The sequence below is a fragment of the Cucurbita pepo genome, chromosome LG04 (assembly GCF_002806865.2).
Source record: "Cucurbita pepo subsp. pepo cultivar mu-cu-16 chromosome LG04, ASM280686v2, whole genome shotgun sequence".
NCBI classification, from domain to species: domain Eukaryota; kingdom Viridiplantae; phylum Streptophyta; class Magnoliopsida; order Cucurbitales; family Cucurbitaceae; genus Cucurbita; species Cucurbita pepo.
The window spans coordinates 5286561-5309458 of record NC_036641.1 but is presented as its reverse complement, the minus strand read 5'-3'; the positions used below and the strand labels follow the sequence as shown (position 1 = coordinate 5309458).

The 22898-nt window shown below is 35.4% G+C and overlaps 3 protein-coding genes across 3 annotated transcripts; 2 read left to right on the top strand and 1 right to left on the bottom strand.

Moving 5' to 3' along the window:
• Nucleotides 1-1136: 1136 nt before the first annotated feature.
• Nucleotides 1137-4164, top strand: LOC111792167 (translocon-associated protein subunit beta-like). Its single transcript, XM_023673502.1, has 6 exons — nucleotides 1137-1433; nucleotides 2995-3093; nucleotides 3191-3299; nucleotides 3385-3456; nucleotides 3585-3590; nucleotides 3763-4164. The coding sequence occupies exons 1-6, from the start codon at nucleotides 1252-1254 to the stop codon at nucleotides 3877-3879; spliced, it is 585 nt and encodes a 194-aa protein (XP_023529270.1). The 5' UTR covers nucleotides 1137-1251; the 3' UTR covers nucleotides 3880-4164.
• Nucleotides 4165-6455: 2291 nt separating this feature from the next.
• On the top strand, nucleotides 6456-9019 carry LOC111792169 (cysteine-rich and transmembrane domain-containing protein WIH2-like). Its single transcript, XM_023673503.1, has 3 exons — nucleotides 6456-6594; nucleotides 6666-6861; nucleotides 8731-9019. The coding sequence occupies exons 1-3, from the start codon at nucleotides 6540-6542 to the stop codon at nucleotides 8786-8788; spliced, it is 309 nt and encodes a 102-aa protein (XP_023529271.1). The 5' UTR covers nucleotides 6456-6539; the 3' UTR covers nucleotides 8789-9019.
• A 2037-nt stretch (nucleotides 9020-11056) lies between these two features.
• Nucleotides 11057-14124, bottom strand: LOC111792160 (protein AUXIN SIGNALING F-BOX 2-like). The gene is made up of 3 exons (XM_023673493.1): nucleotides 12918-14124; nucleotides 12149-12644; nucleotides 11057-12045 (listed from the first exon to the last, which is right to left on the bottom strand). Exons 1-3 carry the CDS (start codon nucleotides 13367-13369, stop codon nucleotides 11275-11277), a joined length of 1719 nt encoding a protein of 572 aa, XP_023529261.1. The 5' UTR covers nucleotides 13370-14124; the 3' UTR covers nucleotides 11057-11274.
• Nucleotides 14125-22898: the final 8774 nt, after the last annotated feature.

Genomic DNA, 22898 nt, shown 5'->3' with positions numbered 1-22898 from the left:
CCAACCATCCTCAACGTCACAAATCAAACAATCAAGCAGACAACTAGTAGTAGTACAACAATAGAAGAAATAATTATGAAAAAATCGTCGGAAATGGAATGAATGATTAAGAAGGAGACAGAATGAAAAATTAAAGAGAAATTAACAGATCGGAGCACAGATTGATTAGAAAGAAAGTGTTAGAGAAACAGAAAAGAGTTACCGGTGGGAGAGAAGGTTCGGGGGAGCATTAGCAAGGATCCGATAAGAATCAAAAGCAGAAAACGAGAGAGAGAATCTGTGAATAGGAAGGTGCAGAGGCCGAGACATAACCTCACATGGCGGAGTAGTAGAAATCGCCTCGTTGCCCAAGGAGAGCTGATTCGTAAAATTCCCAGTCCCACTTCTCAAACGGCGCCAAACAATTTATGATTTATTATTTACTTTTGATTTATATATATATATACGTGTGTGTAATGAAATTGTCCAGCTAATTTTTAAATTAATAAAATTATTTATAAATTTGTTAAACTTAAAAAAAAAAAAAAAAAAAAAAAAAAAAAAAAAAAATTATTAATACCTTTCAATTTTTTAAAATTAGTATTAATATTTTTTTATTTATATAAAAAAATTCAAAATATTTAAGGTCAATATAGGGACGAAAATTGTCTACTGACTACTTCATAGATTATCTCCAAATTTTTTAATGTTACTTTTTAAAGTTTATGATTATTTTTTAAATGCGATATTAACGATATTTTTGAAATTTTTAAAAGGTTGAAGAGTATTAATAAAACTTTTGAAAATTTATGTGTATTTTTTAATGTTTTTTTAACGGTTATTTAGATTATTTTTAATAAAATTAAAATGTTAATTTGTAAAAACATTTTTTTTTTTTTTTTGTAAATACAGATTTGCTAGAGAATAAATAATAAATAAGATAATTATTAAGTTAAATAAAAATAAAATAAATATACGTTCAAAATTGTATTTTTTTTATAAAAAAAATTAATTTTAGAGAAATTTTTATTTATTTCGATCGAAATTAATTCAAATAATTTCATAGTTCCAATAATTTAATTTGGAGTGAAATGACAAGATTATCCCTGTTTGAAATTTTGTGGGGATCTCAAAATTCACCGTACGATCTCTCATTGTTCCATTCTACGGTTTTGCGTACCTAATTTATTCGGCGGCTCTTCTTAAACTCCCATTTCGTCGACGCCTCTCTTCTTCGCCGATCATTTCCGTGGCCCGAATTTTGCCGATTTCATGGCGAATCCGACTCCGGCTCCTCTCGTCTATGTCCTTTTGGCTTTGCTGTTAGTCTCATCCACGATTGCAACCTCCGATGTCCCTTTCATTGTCGCGCACAAGAAGGCGTCGCTCACTCGGCTGAAATCTGGCGCCGAACGTGTCTCTGTCTCCATCGACATTTACAATCAAGGATCTTCGTATGTTCCGTTCGATTTCGATTACTTTAATTTGATTTCGCGTTTGGTTTTTAGATTCAGTATACTCCCCCTGCGGTCTATGTGATCTAGATCGAATCGTATTTGCGCATGCGTCGTTTGATCCGTTATGTTTTGTTCTGGATCTGAATTGGATTTGGTTGTGCGTTTTTTGTGATTGTTTTTATGTAGTCGTAATTGTTGGATGATGAAAGTCCCACGTCGGCTAATTTAGGGAATGATCATGGGTTTATAATCATGGAATACTCTCTCCATTGGTATGAGGCCTTTTGGGGAAGCTCAAAGCAAAGCCATGAGAGCTTATACTAAAAGTGGACAATATCATACCATTGTGGAGAGTCGTGTTCGTCTAACATAGTATCAGAGCCATGCCCTAAAATTAGTCGTGTCAATAGATCGGTAAATCCCTCAAATGTCGAACAAAGGACTCCAAAAGAAAAGGAATCAAGCCTCCTCAAAGGCATAGTAAAAAATGACTAAGACTCCGAAGGAGTCGAGCCCCGATTAAGGAGAGACGTATTTGTTTGAAGAGAGGTGTTGGATGATGAAAGTCCCACATCGGCTAATTTAGGGAATGGTTATGGGTTTATAATCCAGGAATACTCTCTCCATTGGTATGAGACCTTTTGGGGAAGTCCAAAGCAAAGCCATGAGAGCTTATGCTCAAAGTGGACAATATCATACCATTGTGGAGAGTCGTGTTCGTCTAACAGTAATCAATGATGAAGAATACAAGACTCCGGGTTTACTTGAAAGTTTGAAGGGGTTTGTAAAAAGTTGTTTTTGTTGTGGTTGGATACCGAGATCCTCAAGGCTATTATGAACTGAAACCAGGCACAGCTTGCTTAGCTGCATCAATAACCAATGTATTTTGGTTTTTTAATGTAAATTTTCTTAAAAGGGTTTGTTTACCAAGTTGCTTGTTTTGACGATTGCTGCATTGTCTGTCTGAATATTCGATCATCTACTATGATATTCGTGGTCACATTCGAAGTTGTGCCTAAATCTTGTTTCAATAAGGGCTGCTACATTTTGCACATGACACGAAAATATAAACACGGCCTCTTGGAGTGAATCTTTGTCGAAATTTTACAATTTGATGTAAATTTATTTGCTTTGAACGGTAGCCATGGGTGAGAGGAGGGTTGTGTGTGTGTGTAACGGCCAAACCCACCGCTAGCAGATATTGTTCTCTTTGGGCTTTCCCTTTCGGAAATGCACCCGCTAGAGAGAGGTTTCCACACCCTTATAAAGAATGCTTTGTTCTCTTCCCCAACGAATGTGAGATCTCATCACGTGTGTGTTGAGCACTAAATGAAAAGTAGAAATTGTCCAAATCAACTCGGTACGAGGATCTATTTGACATTTATGGAGCCAATGATGAGAAGCTTATGCTCACTTGAGCTTACTTTAAGGCAAAGGAGAGACTTAACTCTTTTGTTTTTTCAATTAACTCTGTTCTCTTTTGTATGTTTTATTTCTAAGTGACCCGGTTTCTTATTTTCCGACCGATTGTTTGTATTTCCTTTACAATGATTACCAGGACGGCGTATGATGTAAGTCTGAACGATGCAAGCTGGCCAGGAGATGTCTTTGATGTTATCAGTGGCGAAACTTCCAAATCGTGGGAAAGACTCGACGCGTAAGCGACACCATTTTTTTTTTTGTAATCTTTCGTATATGCCATCGTACCCTCCACCGGGTTTTCATGCGACTAACACAAATCCGCTGTGTGACAGTGGTGGTCATCTATCACATTCTTTTGAGTTGGAAGCAAAAACAAAAGGAATGTTTCATGGTTCGCCTGCTGTTGTCACATTCCGAGTCCCTACAAAGTCTGCTTTACAGGTAAAGTATCCTATCAATAATGGTTATGGTTGTATTCGGGTTACTTAACCTACAGACGTTTTACTGTTCTTCTGGATATCTGTAGGAAGCCTTATCGACCCCAATTCTACCGTTGGATGTCCTCGCTGACAGACTACCCGAGAATAAGTTTGAGTGGGTAAGTTAAACCGAAAATTTGTGCTCTGCTTCAAGCGTAATGATTTATAGTCTTATCCGTTCGGTTAACTGATGCAAACTTTTTCCTTCGCATGGAATTTATCTTTCACTGGGGCATGAATTCAACAGGTTAAGGTATGATCCATTCCGTGCTCCCATGCTCTTAATTCTTCGGTTAATATCTATTACGTATCGATTCTCGATCTCATTTTATACCATACCATCACAAAGTTCGTGCTTGCTGCATCGACTTTTGTTCTTTTGATCACTGTCTTTTTATTCACACGAGATTATTTTCCCTCTGCAGAGGCTGCTCGCTAAGTACGGTTCCCTGATCTCAGTGAACTCCATTGTCATTCTGTTCATCTATCTTGTGGCCAGCCCATCAAAATCTTCTGCAAAAGGAAGCAAGAAGAAGCGTTGATTTACGATTCGGAGATAGCTCGAAAAAGTAGTTTTAACTGTGTTAAAATAGAGGATTTTCCCTGATACTTTGTTGGGTTAGCAAAGGTACAGAACTTTTTGAACTGATAGGTTTTTCGTTCACCCCCTAATGAAGTCGAGCCCGAGGAAACCGAAGAGTTAATCACAGGCACGCGCTGAGAGTCGCCGCACACATGGTGCAGTAATTGACTTGTTGGTTTGTTAAGTTATATGCGGATTTGTTCATCATATTTCAGAGTTGGTTTCTTCCTTTCTTAGCCATGAATCCTTGTCTTGTGTTCTTTTTGAGGCTGACGGCGATATATAACGGGCTAAAGAGAATAATATCTACCATTGATGGGTCTGAGTAGCAAGTGGGCTAAAGCAAGCGATCGGTGGGTCTGAGCAGCAAATTTTGAGACTGACGACGATATGTAACGGGCTAAAGTGGACAATATTTACCATCGGGGGGTTTGAATGAATAGCAAATCGTAAAGCTAGCTAATGGCGATATGTAACGGGCTAAAGTGGACAATATCTACGAGTGGGATCGATGGGTCTGAGTAGCGGACTAAAGTAGATAATATCAAGTAGATAATATCTAGAACCAAAGCAATATCTACAATATCTAGAACCAAAGCAATATCTACAACCAACCGATCGTAAAGCTAACGATATTAAAGTGGACAGTATCTGAGAAAGTTGAATAAGAAAATGATAAAATGAATCAAAAACAAATTGACTCTTAAATGGCTTAATTAAAAATGAATCAAAAACAAATTGACTCTTAAATGGCTTAATAATTAAGGTTTAATTTGAAATTGTGAATTGTATATTTTAAAAATTAAGTTTATATGAAATAAATTAATCTTCCATGAGAAGATCACAGAAAATACAAATAAATTAAAATTTTAAGGATATTAAAGAAAAATTTGAAATTTGAAATATATTTTTAAAAAAATTATGGCTATTTTAAAAATAAAATAATGAGTTTTTTAGTTCTTTTGTAAATATCCAAAAATGAAATTTCTATTCGCTTCTTCTTTCTTCTTCATTTTCATTTAATTTCCTCCATTTTGTCTGTTCTCTTCTTCTTCGCTTCAATATCCAAAATTTTCTTTAATATCCTTTCATTTTGTCTTCTTCTGGTCTGATCAGACAAGTGAAATTTCTTCCATTTCGTTTTATCCGATCTCTTATGAAAGAGGTGTAATGGGCTGAGACAATATCTATTAGCGGTGGGTCTGATCTTTTCTTATAAAAGAGGTGTAATGGGCCAAGACAATATCTACTAGCCGTGGGTCTGATCTTTTCTTATGAAAGAGGTGTAATGGGCCAAGACAATATCTATTAGCGGTGTGGGTCTGATCTCTTAGTAAAGAGGTGTAATGGGCTAAGACAATATCTACTAGCGGTGGGTCTAATCTTTTTTTATGAAAGATGTGTAATGGGCTGAGACAATATCTACTAGCGGTGAGTCTGATCTTTTCTTATGAAAGAGGTGTAATGGGCCAAGACAATATCTACTAGCCGTGGGTCTGATCTTTTCTTATAAAAGAGGTGTAATGGGCCAAGACAATATCTACTAGCCGTGGGTCTGATCTTTTCTTATGAAAGAGGTGTAATGGGCTAAGACAATATCTACTAGCGGTGGGTCTGATCTTTTCTTATGAAAGAGGTGTAATGGGCCAAGACAATATCTATTAGCGGTGTGGGTCTGATCTCTTAGTAAAGAGGTGTAATGGGCTAAGACAATATCTACTAGCGGTGGGTCTAATCTTTTTTTATGAAAGATGTGTAATGGGCTGAGACAATATCTACTAGCGGTGAGTCTGATCTTTTCTTATGAAAGAGGTGTAATGGGCCAAGACAATATCTACTAGCCGTGGGTCTGATCTTTTCTTATAAAAGAGGTGTAATGGGCCAAGACAATATCTACTAGCCGTGGGTCTGATCTTTTCTTATGAAAGAGGTGTAATGGGCCAAGACAATATCTACTAGCCGTGGGTCTGATCTTTTCTTATGAAAGAGGTGTAATGGGCCAAGACAATATCTACTAGCCGTGGGTCTGATCTTTTCTTATGAAAGAGGTGTAATGGGCCAAGACAATATCTACTAGCCGTGGGTCTGATCTTTTCTTATGAAAGAGGTGTAATGGGCCAAGACAATATCTACTAGCCGTGGGTCTGATCTTTTCTTATGAAAGAGGTGTAATGGGCCAGACAATATCTACTCGCGGTGGGTTAGATCTCTTATGAAAATCTACAATGGGTTTGATTTCTTGTGAAAGAGGTTATGCAACAAAGCAATAAAATAGGCCGTGCAATAAAATGGAGAGGCTGAGGCTATGCAATAAAAATTGAAACCGGGAAAGCAGATAATATCTACTAGTGGTGGGTCTATACAATAAAATGGGAAAAAGTGAATAAAAAAATGATAAAAATATATAACATTGCTTAATAATTAAGTCTCAATTGTAATTTTTAAAAATTAAGTTTATATGAAATAAATTATTGTTCAATAAATTCGAACTTTTTTATTTATAATTAATTTATAAACGAAATTTCTATTCGCTTCTTCTTCTTGCTTCTTCTTTCTTCTTCAATTTCCTTCAATTTCCTTCAATTTCCTCCATCCTCCATTTCCATTTTGAAGGAAATTATGAGTTACCCTTACAGCCACCACCATACTCCGCCTGAAACCTACCCTCCTCCCGGTGAGATCCCTTCTTCTTCTGATTTCCCTTCTTCCATTTTCATTCCATCTCATTCTTTCTTCTCTTTGTAGGATACCCTCCGCCGCAGCCTGGTTATCCCGGCAATCCCCCGCCGCCCCATCAAGGCTATCAAGACTATTTCTACGATGGCTATCAACCATCCGCACCGCTTCCGCCTCCACCGCCCGGCCCTCCTCCACCGCCTTATCATCATCAGCACTATCACTACGACGATCGAGATGAATGCTCCTCCTTCCTTCGTGGATGGTTCGTTTTCCCCCCCTTTTCTTTAATTTCTTTATGGTTATTACTCTGCGGATGATCGTTTTCTTGATTCATTGATTGATTGATTCTGTTTTGTGTAAATTGCTTGGATTTGAAGAGATGAATGTTTGTGGAATTATTTGGATTTTTAGTTTAGGAATTCGATCAGTTTTGAACCTTTTCTTGTTAAGAAATTATTGGTAGATCAGTTTAAGCATCAATTGATTTAATTTAACATTTCTAATTTGTTCGAAGGGGCAATTTTGAACCAATGCTTTATTGTTCTTGTTATCATGAACTAAGCTGCATTTTTCTTTGTTTAGGAAGAAAAGGAGGAAGGTAGATTGATGAATTGGATGGTTTTTTAGTTAAGTTATGGATGGAAGAACGTAACAATCTCGTTCTCGTTCTTGTTCTTGCTTTCGGGATTTTCTTGGAACGTAAACGAGATTGTTGTTCTATGTTGGAGGAACTAGGAAGTTCTTTTGATTTGAGTTCGGGATAGAGTCATTTGGCATACTTGTTTTATTGGTTTTTATGGTTCGGTATTTGGCTCGAGAGGAACAGTAGAATTTTTCAAGTGTTTGAGAGGGAATTGGACTGTTTTGTAGTTAAGTTATGGATGGAAGAACTTAACAATCTCGTTCTCGTTCTTGTTCTTGCTTTCAGGATTTTCTTGGAACGTAAACGAGATTGTTGTTCTATGGTGGAGGAACTAGGAAGTTCTTTTGATTCGAGTTAGGGATAGAGTCATTTGGCATACTTGTTTTATTGGTTTTTATGGTTCGGTATTTGGCTCGAGAGGAACAGTAGAATTTTTCAAGTGTTTGAGAGGGAATTGGACTGTTTTGTAGTTAAGTTATGGATGGAAGAACTTAACAATCTCGTTCTCGTTCTTGTTCTTGCTTTCAGGATTTTCTTGGAACGTAAACGAGATTGTTGTTCTATGGTGGAGGAACTAGGAAGTTCTTTTGATTCGAGTTAGGGATAGAGTCATTTGGCATACTTGTTTTATTGGTTTTTATGGTTCGGTATTTGGCTCGAGAGGAACAGTAGAATTTTTCAAGTGTTTGAGTGGGAATTGGATGGTTTTATAGTTAAGTTATGGATGGAAGAACTTAACCATCTTGTTCTCGTTCTCGCTTCCGGGATTTTCTTGGAATGTAAAAGAGATTGTTGTTCTATGGTGGAGGAACTAGGAGGTTCTTTTGAATCCTCCCTTTCGAGTTCGGGATAGAGTCATTTGGAACACTTGTTTTATAGGTTTTTATGGTTCGGTATTTGGCTCGAGAGGAACAGTAGAATTTTTTGAGTGTTTGAGAGCAAATTGGACGGTTTTGTAGTTAAGTTATGGATGGAAGAACTTGACAATCTTGTTCTCGTTCTCGCTTTCGGGATTTTCTTGGAACGTAAACAAGATTGTTGTTCTATGGTGGAGGAACTAAGAAGTTCTTTTGAATCCACCCTTTCAAGTATTTGGCTTTTATGGTCCGGTATTTGGCTCGAGAGAAACAATAGAATTTTTCGAGTGTTTGAGAGGTCGAGGTGTGGGATATGGTTAGATTTAACTGTCCTTCATCTAACCATAGTATGCGTTTATTAGTTAATGATTCTTGGTCTTGTTCTTCAAAGATCCCTATTTTTTGTCTCAAATTTTTTCGGTTTATTAGAACCGTTTTTTTATTTATTACATAAGTAGCGAACAAGTTCAATAAATTTATAATCTATTAATGTTCTCGTGCACGAGATAGCCGAAGAAACCCGCTCTCCTTCGAGTGTGTTTTGTCGGTTTCCTACTCGTTTTCATTTTGTGTAGAACTTGATTTTCTTAGCAGAGCTTATTATATGCCATTTTCCTCTTCCGTTTTGCAGTTTAGCTACACTGTGTTGTTGTTGTATGTTGGAGGAGTGCTTGGCCTGTTTCCGATAGACGTTGCGAAATCGGTGTTGTTCGGTTTGCTTGGCCGTGCAGTGTTCGTGTCTATGATTATGAAGCAGTGCCGGTTTTCGAGTCGCTTGAAATAAGATCTGTAGTTTTCAGGGGGTTGTTGTGTGTTTGTGTACACTTTCTGTGCTGTTTGATACCTAAAAGCTCTCATTTACATGTATGTATACAATACCTTAATAAATAATGGTTTACACAAGTAAATTTTATGTGGAATCTTTGATGGTTTTGGAATTGGAATGTGGAAGCTACAAATATGAGGATGATCGGGCCGAGGGCAGCCCGCTTTTCCCGATCATTGTCTAGATAGTAACGCATTAAGATGTCAATGCCTGGTAGTGAATATATTCCCGATAGGTCTATTGTTAGTGTTTTAGAAACCATAGTGATACTTAGCAAGATAACTGAGGTCCTTCGTGTATGAGTAGTTAGAAGTTGAATCTTTCATTAATATGCTTCTACCCGGAGGGAGCTCCTAAATCCAGTATGGGTGTGTACAGAAGGTGTGTACAGAAAAAGGAATCCTGCATTAAAGATAGCCTCAATGATATGAACCAAGAGACATTAATCATACAATATACTTCATCAAAATTCTTCAATGAAGATGTGAAGAGAAGGTTGTCAAAATTATCAAAAGATGTTTCAATTCATGGAAGAAGAATAAAAGATGTTTCAATTCATGGAAGAAGAATGAAGTTTGATTGTTGTAAATTTTGGGTGATGAAGTTTGATTGTTGTAAATTTTGGGTGAGTTACAATTTAGAGTAATTTAGAGTTATTGTATTTTAAGACTTTTTATTTAATTTCGGTTACATTTACATAATGGCTAATTATGGTCATAAAGTATGAATGTTACCACTCTGGTAATCTCTCTTGGAATACCTTTAATAGTTTCATTTGTGCTTTTCTTTGGCCAATGACTAAGTTTCTTTGCAATTCTATATAGTTTAGATTGCATGTAGAATCATTCAAGCTCGACATGATCAATCTTGCTTGTGGAGTGATTCAAATCTCAAGCAAGTGTTCTTGTCTTGAGATATTCGATCAACAAAGTAATCCGAATCTCATTCCCCTTGTAGTAATTCCTTATCTTATCACTCAAGTAGGAGATCCTTGAAGAACTGGTCTAAGTCGAAATCTCACGTTAGAGATTGTATTACTTGGATTTTGATTTAAGCAAAACATCAGCCAAACATGTGTAGGATCAAATGAACACAATCTTTTCACTAAGCTAAAATTTAAAAGTTAAATTAATAAATAAAAAAATTCTTAAATGATTAAAAGATACTCTAAACTCAGTTTTAAAACTTTTAAAAAATAAATAAATATGAATTTTATTCTTCTTATTAAAAAGTTTTTTAAAAAATTACATTACTATTAAAAAAAACATATAAAATTTCAAAATTTGCATAAATACCTTTTACATTTATTTAAAAAAAATTAAAAAAATTTAACCTTTTTAAAAGTTTACAAATATGTTTTAAATATAGTAATAAATGTATTCTTGTATTCAAAAAATTAAGGTAGTTTTGAAAAAAAAATAAAAGTTTTTATTTTTTAAACAAAAATAAAAGTTTATTTACATATTTTCTTTAAATGAAAATATTAATATTAAATTAAAAAATTTCATCCAAAACAAAAAAATATTTGTAAACGGATAGTTATATGCTTCTTGTTGCATTCTGCATACATTCATATAATACTAATTTCAATTTCTTCTTAAATCTAAAATTTTCTTGAATCGGGACTAGAGGCTCGAACATTTGTCACTTGGCCGCATCAAAGTGCGATTGTGAGGATATTCACTTTGAGCATAAGCTCTCATGGATTTGCTTTTGGACTTCTCTCACTTTGAGCATAAGCTCTCATGGATTTGCTTTTGGACTTCTCCAAAATGCCTCATACCCCATGATCATTCCCTAAATTAGCCGATGTGTAATTTTCATTATCTAACACCTCATCACCTCATACCAATAATGGAGTAAGTATCCGATATGGGACTTTCATCATCCAACACCCTAAATTAGCCGATGTGGGACTTTCATCATCCAACACCTCTCCTCGAAACAAAGTGCGCCTCCCTTACGAAGAGGCTTGGCTCCTTTTCTTTTGGATATTTGAGAATTTACCAATCGATTGGCAAGACTAAGTTTCGGGCATGATATTTGTTAAAGTGTATTTTAATTAATTTAACCAAATTAAAATTATATAATACTTAAAATAAAATTGAGAAAGGTAAAGAAACCGAGAAGCACTTGAAAAATGAGAAAAACTTGAATTGCCAAACCTGTCTATAACATCAAATGCAGACTAAAAATTGAAAAAAAACTCCCAATAATTACAATAACATAAATACGAACTAAAACTCATTTACCTAAAATAAAAATCCCACTAGTCAGTAGAGCCCTAAAGAAGAACAAAAAAGGTACCAAAGTCATTCAGAAGCCTTCAAGGAAAGAAGTCATCAAAACCTACACTGTCCACACAAACTTGGGTGCATCTTTCCTCGGCCCGACTAACGATCGGTACAGATACATTTTCCCTACCTTCTGCTCGTCGCCCCGGTAGAATTCCGTCTGATCGATCTCATGGATGATCTCCACGTTCAGCCTCGGCATCTTCTTCGCTAGCGTCTTGCAGCCACCAAGAGTAATCTTGCAGGACGACATCCAAAGGGATCGCATTGTTTCATACTTCCCAACGTCCTGCAGAAGTGCCATGTCTCCGAACGGGCTGTCCATGATCTCGAGCTTGCGAAGTTTCTTGCAACCGTTCATAATGTGAATCATTCCTTTGTCGCTGTCTCCAGCAAATGCTAAAGAAAGCATTTCGAGTTGCGTTGCGTATTCCCCTATGTAATGGAACACCTGATCTGTAAGAAGGCCCGAGAGAGATAAACGTCTCAGACCTTTGCACGCTTGGACAATCGCCCCAAAACCTTCATCGAGTGCATTCCCAGTTATAGGGTCTGGTTTAGTGGGGTCGAGGATGCACAGCCTGAAGCGTATGAAGTTCGGATTGTTCTTTGCTACAGTTACAAGAGCAGCATTTGTCATCTGATGGCAGAAGTATAATATCGAATGAAGTTTCGGGCAACCCGTCGTTATAGCAACCAATCCTTCTTCTGTGACAGCGACATCACCAACCCCGGAGAGATCGGACGGGAAAACCCTCAATTCCTGCAAATCTTTACAAGTTGAAGCAACAACTTCCAGTCCTTTGTCCCCAATACCATCCAGAATCTGTTGACATCGCCCAAGAACATTTCTTGTCATTCAAAATCATACAAGTGAAATCATAAACATATAGAGGTTTATATTGCAGTGGTAGGTTGGAAGATCGTACCCACAAGCGTTGAAGGTTCTCGCAATGCTCGATGACCTTTATAAGCTCACCGCTCTGAAGCCCGGGCGCATAGCTAAGGTTCAACGATGTCAAATTCGAGCAGATGGGGTAAATGCAGGTCAGGCAGCGAGGAGAAACATCTAAAAAACCAGACAAACTCCTGAGCGATTGGCATTTCAAAATGGTATCCTTGAGACTGTCATATATCTCAGAATCTCGATCATGAATGAACGACCCCGTGCCCAAGTCTATAAGTTGAGGAGCACGTAACAATAAATTTTGCAAGGTTTCGAGAGGCACCGCACGGTTCAGCCTCAAACTAATGAGGTTAGGAGATCTCGCCACAAGCCTCTCAAGAGCTCCAAGATTTACTTCTCCTCTGAGGCAAGCAAAATTCAGGGAGATAAGTGATGTGCAGTTCTCCGGAAAGCAGCTAAGCCAGTAATTACTATGGTCCTCGATTTCATTCTCTTGCAGGTCGAGCTCCCTCAGAAATCTAAACCGAACAAAAAACGAAGAACACGGAACAAAACCGTCATGAAACCATACAATCATCACCAGAAAATCCAACAAATCTCAATTACAATAATAAATCTTCATAGCAGCTAAACAAAACGCCTAAAGAACAACCTATAAGTCAATGATAACAACACAACAGAAAGAGCAAGAGTTTCAAAAACCAATATAGAGCAAAAACAAGAACAAGCAAGAACGTAATCTTTCTAATCACAGCCTCATAAACAAAGTTCGGGGGGGATTTGTTTGATACCTGCAATTGGAAGCAATGGCAGCAAGGCCATTGGTGGTGAATCCCTCACAGCTGAAGAGCAACAGTGCCTTGAAATTAGGGAACGATCGAGAAAGAAGCTCGAGACTGTCGTCAGTGACGACCATCCGTTTCAAACGGAGCTCCTCTAAGGCAATCCGGCGCTTAGCGAAGGCTTGGACCCAAGGGTGAACATCGCCACCCCAATCATGAGGAACCAAATTGAAATCGGCAAAATGGGGCTTTCCCTTTATAGTTAGGGATTTAACGCCGGGAAATCTTGCGATTACCCTCTCCGGCGAGATCGCATAGCAATTTCCGACGAAAACTTTCGCTCTGCTAAATCTCTCTACTCTATACCACAATTTGCAGACCAGCGAAACCGCGTTCCGGTCCTGGTGAGACGTAACGTAGTCGAAAACATGTTCCAAAACCTCGTCGGGAAAATAATTCATCGTTTCTCAGCATCCAAACAGAAAATTCCCCCAAAATCTTTCCAGGAAAAACAATTGAAATTAAAAATGGACGCAACTTTCCCCAGGGAAAGGAAAAAGAGAATTAAGAAGAACGAACTTTAAAAAAATAATAAAAAAAGGTGTAACCTCTGAAAAGAAAACGAGAAAATAATAACTCTCTTTATCCAGCACTATTACATCCCAGGAAAAAAAAGAAGTTCGTAAAGCCCTGAATAAAGAAAGAACCTAAACAAACTCGCAGGATTTCAAGCAGATCTCCAACGGATTCTCTAATGAAATACGAAATCCGCGGCGAATTCAACCGATCCAAGTTCAAAAAACCACGAATGTTGCATCTCGACCAGTTCAAAAAACCTAGATCTGAAATTGCAGAGAGAGAGAGAGAGATTGAGGCAAAGAAAGTCAAATATCCAAATAACAAAACCAGAAAACGAACAAAAAATCGCCGCAGATTTCGAAAATGGAGGTGAAGGAGAAGAACAAGGCGATTGAATCCCGCAGATTAAAACGAAGACGACGATGATGAGAAGAAAACAAACCAAGCTCCAAAATCAAAACGATTTAGATCCGTGGAAGAAGAACAGAAACAAATATGTACAGAAACAAAACTCAGGATTCGATTCTAATGATGAAGATGAAAGAGAGAGAGAGTAGAACAGAGAAGAAGAACAGCGTCGTCTCTCCCACTCAAAAACGAACTGGGTGGTGATGCAACAGAGAGGAAGAGCTTGAGAAAGCTAACCATGGTTAGTTTTTAACCGGAGCAAGTTTACCATGGGTGAACATGCATGTGTCCTTATCTCTTGTTTCGAAGAGAGAGAGGCCCCACACTGGCTCTTGTCCAGTGAGAAAAAAAATTATTTATTTATTTTTTTTAATTTTTTAATTTTTTAATTTTTCTCTCTCTATCTTTATCTGTAATGTATGACCATATCCCTGCAAAAGCTTTTTAAATGAAGTGTCAGACAAATGACACTGGTTTTCCGGTAAATTACGGAGTTTGCCACTGGTAACTTGATAAGGGTGCGATACGCTACGGCCGTTTTTACATGAGCCTGATGTGCTGGACAAATACAGGTCCACGTGGGTCCAACGATCCACTGTGTTGGAGACCGATTAATAGTCTAATTATTGGTGAAAGTATTTAGTTGGGTAAAATAAATTATTTATTCATTTTGAATAAATTATTTATACTAAATTAATAAAAATACTCCAAAATTTATAATTTATCTTTAAGATATTTTTAAATATTTTTAAAGTTTTAATAATACTTTTAAACGGTTTTAAATGTACACTCATAATTTTTAAAAATTCTTAATATATTTATAAAATAATTAAAAATTCATTAATATATTTATAAAAAAAAAATTAAAAATTCATTAATATATTTATAAAAAAAATTAAAAATTCATTAATATATTTATAAAAAAAATTAGAAATTCATTAATACATTTTTTAAAAAAATTAGAAATTCATTAATACATATTTTTAAAAAATTAGAAATTCTATGAATAACAAAGAAAAAGAAAATCTTAGAGTTATAAAGTCATTAAGGACGATAGTGTAATAATCTCACTTTACTGGTTGCATCACTCGGTTCTCTCATCCTATCCAAATCGATCGGTTACTGTGCGTTGCTCAGAGGAATGCTACGCTGCACCTAACCACACGCTATAGTGTTCCCTCGTTGACGTGCCCTTCGTATTCACGTGGTGCTTCTAGATTTTCTTTTTCGGAAATTTTCTAGTAATTTGGGGATGGTTGAGTCCGGTGTAATAGCTTAAGTCCACACTAGTAGATATGGTCCGTTTTGACCTGTTGCATATTGTTATCAACCTCACGATTTAAAAAATGTGTCTACTATGGAAATACTTTTACATTCTTTTAAGGAACGCTTAGTTCTGCCCTTTCTGCTCTTCAACTGATGAGATCTCACACAGTTACCCGAACAATTCAAATAGAGTTTACTACCCAATTCCATCCGGACAAATTTAGCAATTATTTATTTATTTATTTTATAATTTAGCCTTTTATCCATAAATGTTTAGGGTTTTGGTTTGGAGTCCATCATGTGAGAGCCGTTTGGCGGTTGCTTTGTTTTATACGGCACAAACGTGGCCAAAATCCATTATTTTAATATTATTTTAATTTCAAACCCTAAAACCGAACCTACCTAATCAAATGCCTTTGGAACTCCGTTAGTCAAATATTGACGGCAATTATTTCCCCCAAACCACTCCACATTTTAATTTTTAGTACATAAATAATTAACATTATTTCTTTCGTCATATTATTTTTTAAAATTAAAGGGTTAAAATGTAATATCATAAATTAAGAGGTCGGGAATTATGTGACACCCGAGCAAAAGAGGAGTGTATAAATGAATCAATATTACATCTGAATCAGAGCAATGACTACAAAAAAACTTAAAAGAATTGAAAGTTACTACTTTTACCAACAAGATGCACTCTCATTTTCGGTGACTCAATCATAAAAACTTTATAGTTAAACGGTTTGAGAATATAACTTGATATTTTAATTATTTTTTAGGTCAACAATTATTATTAATTATTAAAATGATAAATAATATTTTACCTATTGAATTAAAAAATAATAATTTTGTCACTCTTTATTGGTTGTGAAATTACCAACTACAACTAGAATGAGATTAAATAATTGAAAAGAAAGGGTGGAGGTGGTGGGATATGAATGGGAATTTTTTTTATTATTGCTCCCTTTTGTCTTCATTATTATTATTATTATTATTATTATATATATATATATATATATATATATATATATATTTTTTTTTTTCTTTTCTTTTTTTTAAATTTATAAATGGTTTATGACATTGGTGGACCCCTATCGTGATTAATTTAGAGATATCTATTTACTCGTGAGGCTGAGATCTTTTAGGGAAATGAGGGCAGGAGTGACAAAAAATTTCTTCTAGTTAGATAAACGAGACTGAGGATGAGATTGTATTACTCGTCTTCGTCTAATTTCTCACTCCGCTATGCCCACCTCTTTTATATATATATATATTATTTGTATGAGGATTAGATAAACGAGACTCGAGCTAAGCTATTTGTCAAAGTTCAAAGTTGCGGGATCTAAAAATGGAGCATTCCCCTTTAGAGAGAAACACTCACTTGAGCTGTAGTGGACGAATTGGAAACGAGAATGTCGGTTTGAGTAACACGAATATTAGTGAGAATCCAATGTCCCACGAATTTAAGGGTTCCTCCTCAAGGTTCGTCTATGGAGAATGAGTTAGAGCTTAAGATCAGGTCGAAAGACGTAATCGATAGACAAAGTGAATATTCACGTACTATACCTTGATGGTCCCGAGGGACAGAGGAAACTATAAATATAATATTTTAGTTTTTGAAAATGGAGAATTTTGATTATTTTTAACATATAATTAAAAAGATATTCTATTTAAAAATTCAATATAATTTAAAAAAAAATGGTAAACACGTTTTTTTAAGCGTTATGTAATGGAAATTTGATTATTAGACATAATTAATCATTATTGTATTAATTAATTAAATTATAATTAAATGGAGGATTTTGATTGGTTAATGATAATTAAAAATTGTATTGTCATGTGAGGGCAAAAAGGAGAAAAATAAATAATTTAAAAAATTAAATAAATATTAAATTAGAGAGTGGGGGAAGTGGTTATAGTCTGGCAAATTTTGTCAGGTATTAGGCGACGTACCACCCCCCACTAAATAAAATATAATTTTATTTAAAATAGGAATTTACAATAAAATCCCTGACGTGGAGAAAACAATCCAACCAATTAGGTGCTTTGTTAATATAATATAAATATTATTTATGGGTTAACATTTAAATTAGTAATTTAGTCTTTTATGATTTTAAAATTTCATGCTCGATTGTATTAAATAAATAAATAAATAAATAAAACACCTTCCAATTTTGCCAATTATTCAAAAATATATTTTTAAAAAAATTTGTAATATTTTTTACTCGATTTTCTATTGAGGTCTGTCTTATAGACGGATCAGTGATCGATTTCTAGATTTGCTAGTTATTGGTAACAACGTAACAACGAGTAATTAAGAATTAGAATTGAAATTTTCTCTCGATGCAGCAGAAGAGGTCTAGTCTAAGTTATTTCGGGGTCATTCCCTTGACTCATATTGATCGGAATCTGACCCCACGAGAAATTGAGCAAAAGGCTGGTACCAATTGAAGTTTTTTAAAAAATGAAGTTCTAGAAAAAAATGTGAACAACGAAATTAATGACTTAAAAGACAGATGCCGAGAAAAATATCTACCTACCGAAGCCCAAGTATCGTGTACGCCATAATTTGACTTTTCATAAATATTTTAAAATTAAATTTAAAATTAAAAAAAAAATCATTAGAATGTTGGACGAAAAGTTTACTTGCCTAAAAATCGTTATTTCGACTTTAATTTGACAGACAGTATGCATAGTCGTCTGTACATTATTTTAGGTCATTAAGACGAGTCTAAACGTTTAATGAATTTCTACTTTAAAGGTAGCTTTGGAATATGTATGCAAGCTCGGGATATAAATATTTTAAAGAATAAAAGTATTTTCTTAAAAAAAATTCAAGTTTTTTTATTTATTTATTTTTATTTTTTAATTATTGCTCTTTTTTATGAAATTTAGCCATTTTCAAAATTACAAAAATTTAAAAAATAAATTTGAAAGATTCGGAGTTTTTCTTTTTCTCCAATAATTTATCCATTTTCAATTTATTAAGAAAATAGAGAATTTTCGGACAAATTGGCAAAAAAATGATAATAATTTTGAAATTATAGAATTAATTAAAACTAAGTCTGATGATTAAATTGACACTTGGGCTAAATTGGTAATTTTACTCTCTTTCTTTGGAATTATTTAATATATATATATATATATATATATATAATATTATTTAAAAATCTTTAATATTGGTAGGATCTTCTCGTACCAAATCATATTTAGCAATATCGTAATATTTAAAATCAATGCAAGATTCATTAAGTTTAAATAAATAATAATTAGGGATTTTTAATGAAAAAAACATGGGTTTTAATAATTTATGTATACAAAATAAAATAGCAAAATAAATAACCCTCCCACATGCCGAAAATTATGGATTTAATTATTTAACGTGACATTCGTGATACATAAATAAACCGAGACTATATCTGAATAAAAGCATGAAATCATAAATGAATTTAAAATTCGAGGAAGGTTGTCTCTTGCCTACCCACAGATTCACCAACAGTTTGAAAGGTTGACCTAGTCGAGAATCTTCGGATCTAGCTTATTTTCGTCTCCCTGAAGCATTTCGTCACTTACTGCGCCCTACCTCGTCTCAAGATGTCTAAGTATCCACCGTAAACCTTTTTTTCGTTTGAACCTTGCCCTTAACTTTAAGGCTATATCATCAGAAGGTGCTGTTTAATGGAAGGATCTTGTCAATGTTCGTAAATGATAAATCGTAGATCGAACTGTTGAATCGGAAAAATGGGGTGTTAACATATAGCTTTGTATCAACTACGTTCACGAGTTAGAGATAAGCAATCTCGAACCATTGTAAAGCACCGCTTCTCACATTGGTTAGTTTAGTGGAAGATCATGGGTTTATAAGTGAGGTATACTATTAGCTCCATTGATATGAGGCCTTTTGAAGGTTTGTTTGCCTCGTCCCCTTCCTCTGCCTCTAAAGCTCCCACGACTTTGACTCCTTCCTCCAGATTGTTCACCATGAGTGATCTTCAAAGTGTGTTCTTCTTCAACACGAGAGCTTATACTCAAAGTGGACAATATCATACCATTCTGGAGATCAGTGATTCCTAACATGGTATCAGAGTCATGCCCTAAACTTAGTCATGACAATAGAATCCTCAAATATCGAACGAAGAATTGTGAACCTCGAAGGTGTAGTCAAAAGGGACTAAAGTGTCGAACAAAGAGTGTACTTTGTCCGAGGGCTCTAGAGAAAGGAGTCGAGCCTCGATTAAGGAGAGGCTATTCGAGAGCTTCGAGAGCTTCATAAGCCTTAGGGGAGACTTATAGTGTACTTTGTTTGAGAGGAGGATTGTTGAGGATTATTGAGAGTGAGTCCCACATTGGTTAATTTAGTAGAAGATCATGGGTTTATAAGTGAAGAATCTTCTCCAAGAGCAAAGTCACCAGAGCTTATGCTTAAAGTGGACAATATTATACTATCGTGGATATTCGTGATAAACAATAAATTATTATTATTCAAAATTGATTTTAATTATTTTTCAACAAAACTATTTATCATACACCTCTAGCCAACGACATGGCCACTTGGCATTGAGTGCTGGTCCTTCACAAGTTACTCATTATTCTCTCATCCAATACAGCTTTATAACACGTTGAAAATGGAACAGTATACATTGTATTTACGCAATCATTGACATCCCGAAACACTCATTTAAAGAAGTACGTCATCGATGACTTGGTTCAAGCTAGATCATAATATTTTCGAGTACTGAAAGCTCGATCCATTATAACCCCTAAATCTGGTCACTGTCGTTACTGTNTATACTATTAGCTCCATTGATATGAGGCCTTTTGAAGGTTTGTTTGCCTCGTCCCCTTCCTCTGCCTCTAAAGCTCCCACGACTTTGACTCCTTCCTCCAGATTGTTCACCATGAGTGATCTTCAAAGTGTGTTCTTCTTCAACACGAGAGCTTATACTCAAAGTGGACAATATCATACCATTCTGGAGATCAGTGATTCCTAACATGGTATCAGAGTCATGCCCTAAACTTAGTCATGACAATAGAATCCTCAAATATCGAACGAAGAATTGTGAACCTCGAAGGTGTAGTCAAAAGGGACTAAAGTGTCGAACAAAGAGTGTACTTTGTCCGAGGGCTCTAGAGAAAGGAGTCGAGCCTCGATTAAGGAGAGGCTATTCGAGAGCTTCGAGAGCTTCATAAGCCTTAGGGGAGACTTATAGTGTACTTTGTTTGAGAGGAGGATTGTTGAGGATTATTGAGAGTGAGTCCCACATTGGTTAATTTAGTAGAAGATCATGGGTTTATAAGTGAAGAATCTTCTCCAAGAGCAAAGTCACCAGAGCTTATGCTTAAAGTGGACAATATTATACTATCGTGGATATTCGTGATAAACAATAAATTATTATTATTCAAAATTGATTTTAATTATTTTTCAACAAAACTATTTATCATACACCTCTAGCCAACGACATGGCCACTTGGCATTGAGTGCTGGTCCTTCACAAGTTACTCATTATTCTCTCATCCAATACAGCTTTATAACACGTTGAAAATGGAACAGTATACATTGTATTTACGCAATCATTGACATCCCGAAACACTCATTTAAAGAAGTACGTCATCGATGACTTGGTTCAAGCTAGATCATAATATTTTCGAGTACTGAAAGCTCGATCCATTATAACCCCTAAATCTGGTCACTGTCGTTACTGTTTCTTATGGACGGTATCTTCTTGGATGAAGTTCTTACACGTACTTTCCTGTTTTATCCGTGATGTCATTATCGTTAAAGACCTAGTGCAAACTAAGTCTCGAGAGCATGACCTACGGTAACTCTCAAACACACATGGTCGTGCCACTATCAACTATAATTTCTTTGCAAACAAATGGGTTTTCTTAGATATAAGTTCTTACGTTTTCTTAAAGTTTCTAGGTTATTCATCGTGACATCGAGAACTTAATTCAAGCTCAATTACATGATTTCAATGTATACATATTCGAGCGCATGATCTATGTTGTGTCCAAAACATCTGGTCACTATCGTTACTGTTTTTTTATGGACGGTATCTTCTCGAACTAAGTTCTTACACATACTCTCCTATTTTATCCATGATGTCATTATCGTGTNGAGAGCTTCATAAGCCTTAGGGGAGACTTATAGTGTACTTTGTTTGAGAGGAGGATTGTTGAGGATTATTGAGAGTGAGTCCCACATTGGTTAATTTAGTAGAAGATCATGGGTTTATAAGTGAAGAATCTTCTCCAAGAGCAAAGTCACCAGAGCTTATGCTTAAAGTGGACAATATTATACTATCGTGGATATTCGTGATAAACAATAAATTATTATTATTCAAAATTGATTTTAATTATTTTTCAACAAAACTATTTATCATACACCTCTAGCCAACGACATGGCCACTTGGCATTGAGTGCTGGTCCTTCACAAGTTACTCATTATTCTCTCATCCAATACAGCTTTATAACACGTTGAAAATGGAACAGTATACATTGTATTTACGCAATCATTGACATCCCGAAACACTCATTTAAAGAAGTACGTCATCGATGACTTGGTTCAAGCTAGATCATAATATTTTCGAGTACTGAAAGCTCGATCCATTATAACCCCTAAATCTGGTCACTGTCGTTACTGTTTCTTATGGACGGTATCTTCTTGGATGAAGTTCTTACACGTACTTTCCTGTTTTATCCGTGATGTCATTATCGTTAAAGACCTAGTGCAAACTAAGTCTCGAGAGCATGACCTACGGTAACTCTCAAACACACATGGTCGTGCCACTATCAACTATAATTTCTTTGCAAACAAATGGGTTTTCTTAGATATAAGTTCTTACGTTTTCTTAAAGTTTCTAGGTTATTCATCGTGACATCGAGAACTTAATTCAAGCTCAATTACATGATTTCAATGTATACATATTCGAGCGCATGATCTATGTTGTGTCCAAAACATCTGGTCACTATCGTTACTGTTTTTTTATGGACGGTATCTTCTCGAACTAAGTTCTTACACATACTCTCCTATTTTATCCATGATGTCATTATCGTGTCGTGCCACTATCAACTATAATTTCTTTGCAAACAAATGGGTTTTCTTAGATATAAGTTCTTACGTTTTCTTAAAGTTTCTAGGTTATTCATCATTTTTTTTTTTTTTTTTTTTTTTTTTTTTTTTTTTTTTTTTTTTTTTTTTTTTTTTTTGCAAACAGATGGCATTTTCTTAGATTTGTTCAAGCTCGATAACAAGATTTCAATGTGTATATATTTAAGAGCATGATTGTGATGTCCCACATTGGTTGGGGAGGAGAACAAAACACCCTTTATAAGCGTCTGGAAACCTTCCCCTAGCAGACACGTTTTAAAAGCCTTGAGAGGAAGCTCGAAAGGAAAAGCCCAAAGAAGACAATATCTACTAGCGGTGGGTCTGAGTCGTTTCTGATCACTATTATTACTCATAGTTAGAATGAAATTAAGTTTATCAAAACATAGGACATATGACCCACTAAGTTTAGAGGATGTTATATCGAACGTTACTCACCCAACCTTACTTAAAAACGACTCAACCCTTTGGTGTTTCACGTTAGAAATCACGACTCTACCAATGAAGATGTATTTCTTACTATCATCTTCTTTAATTAGCCAACGTGAGACTCATTTCCAATAATCTTCAAGGAATCACCAAGACCGATCAAATGTTCAAATGCTATGGATATCCTACAACACGGTCTA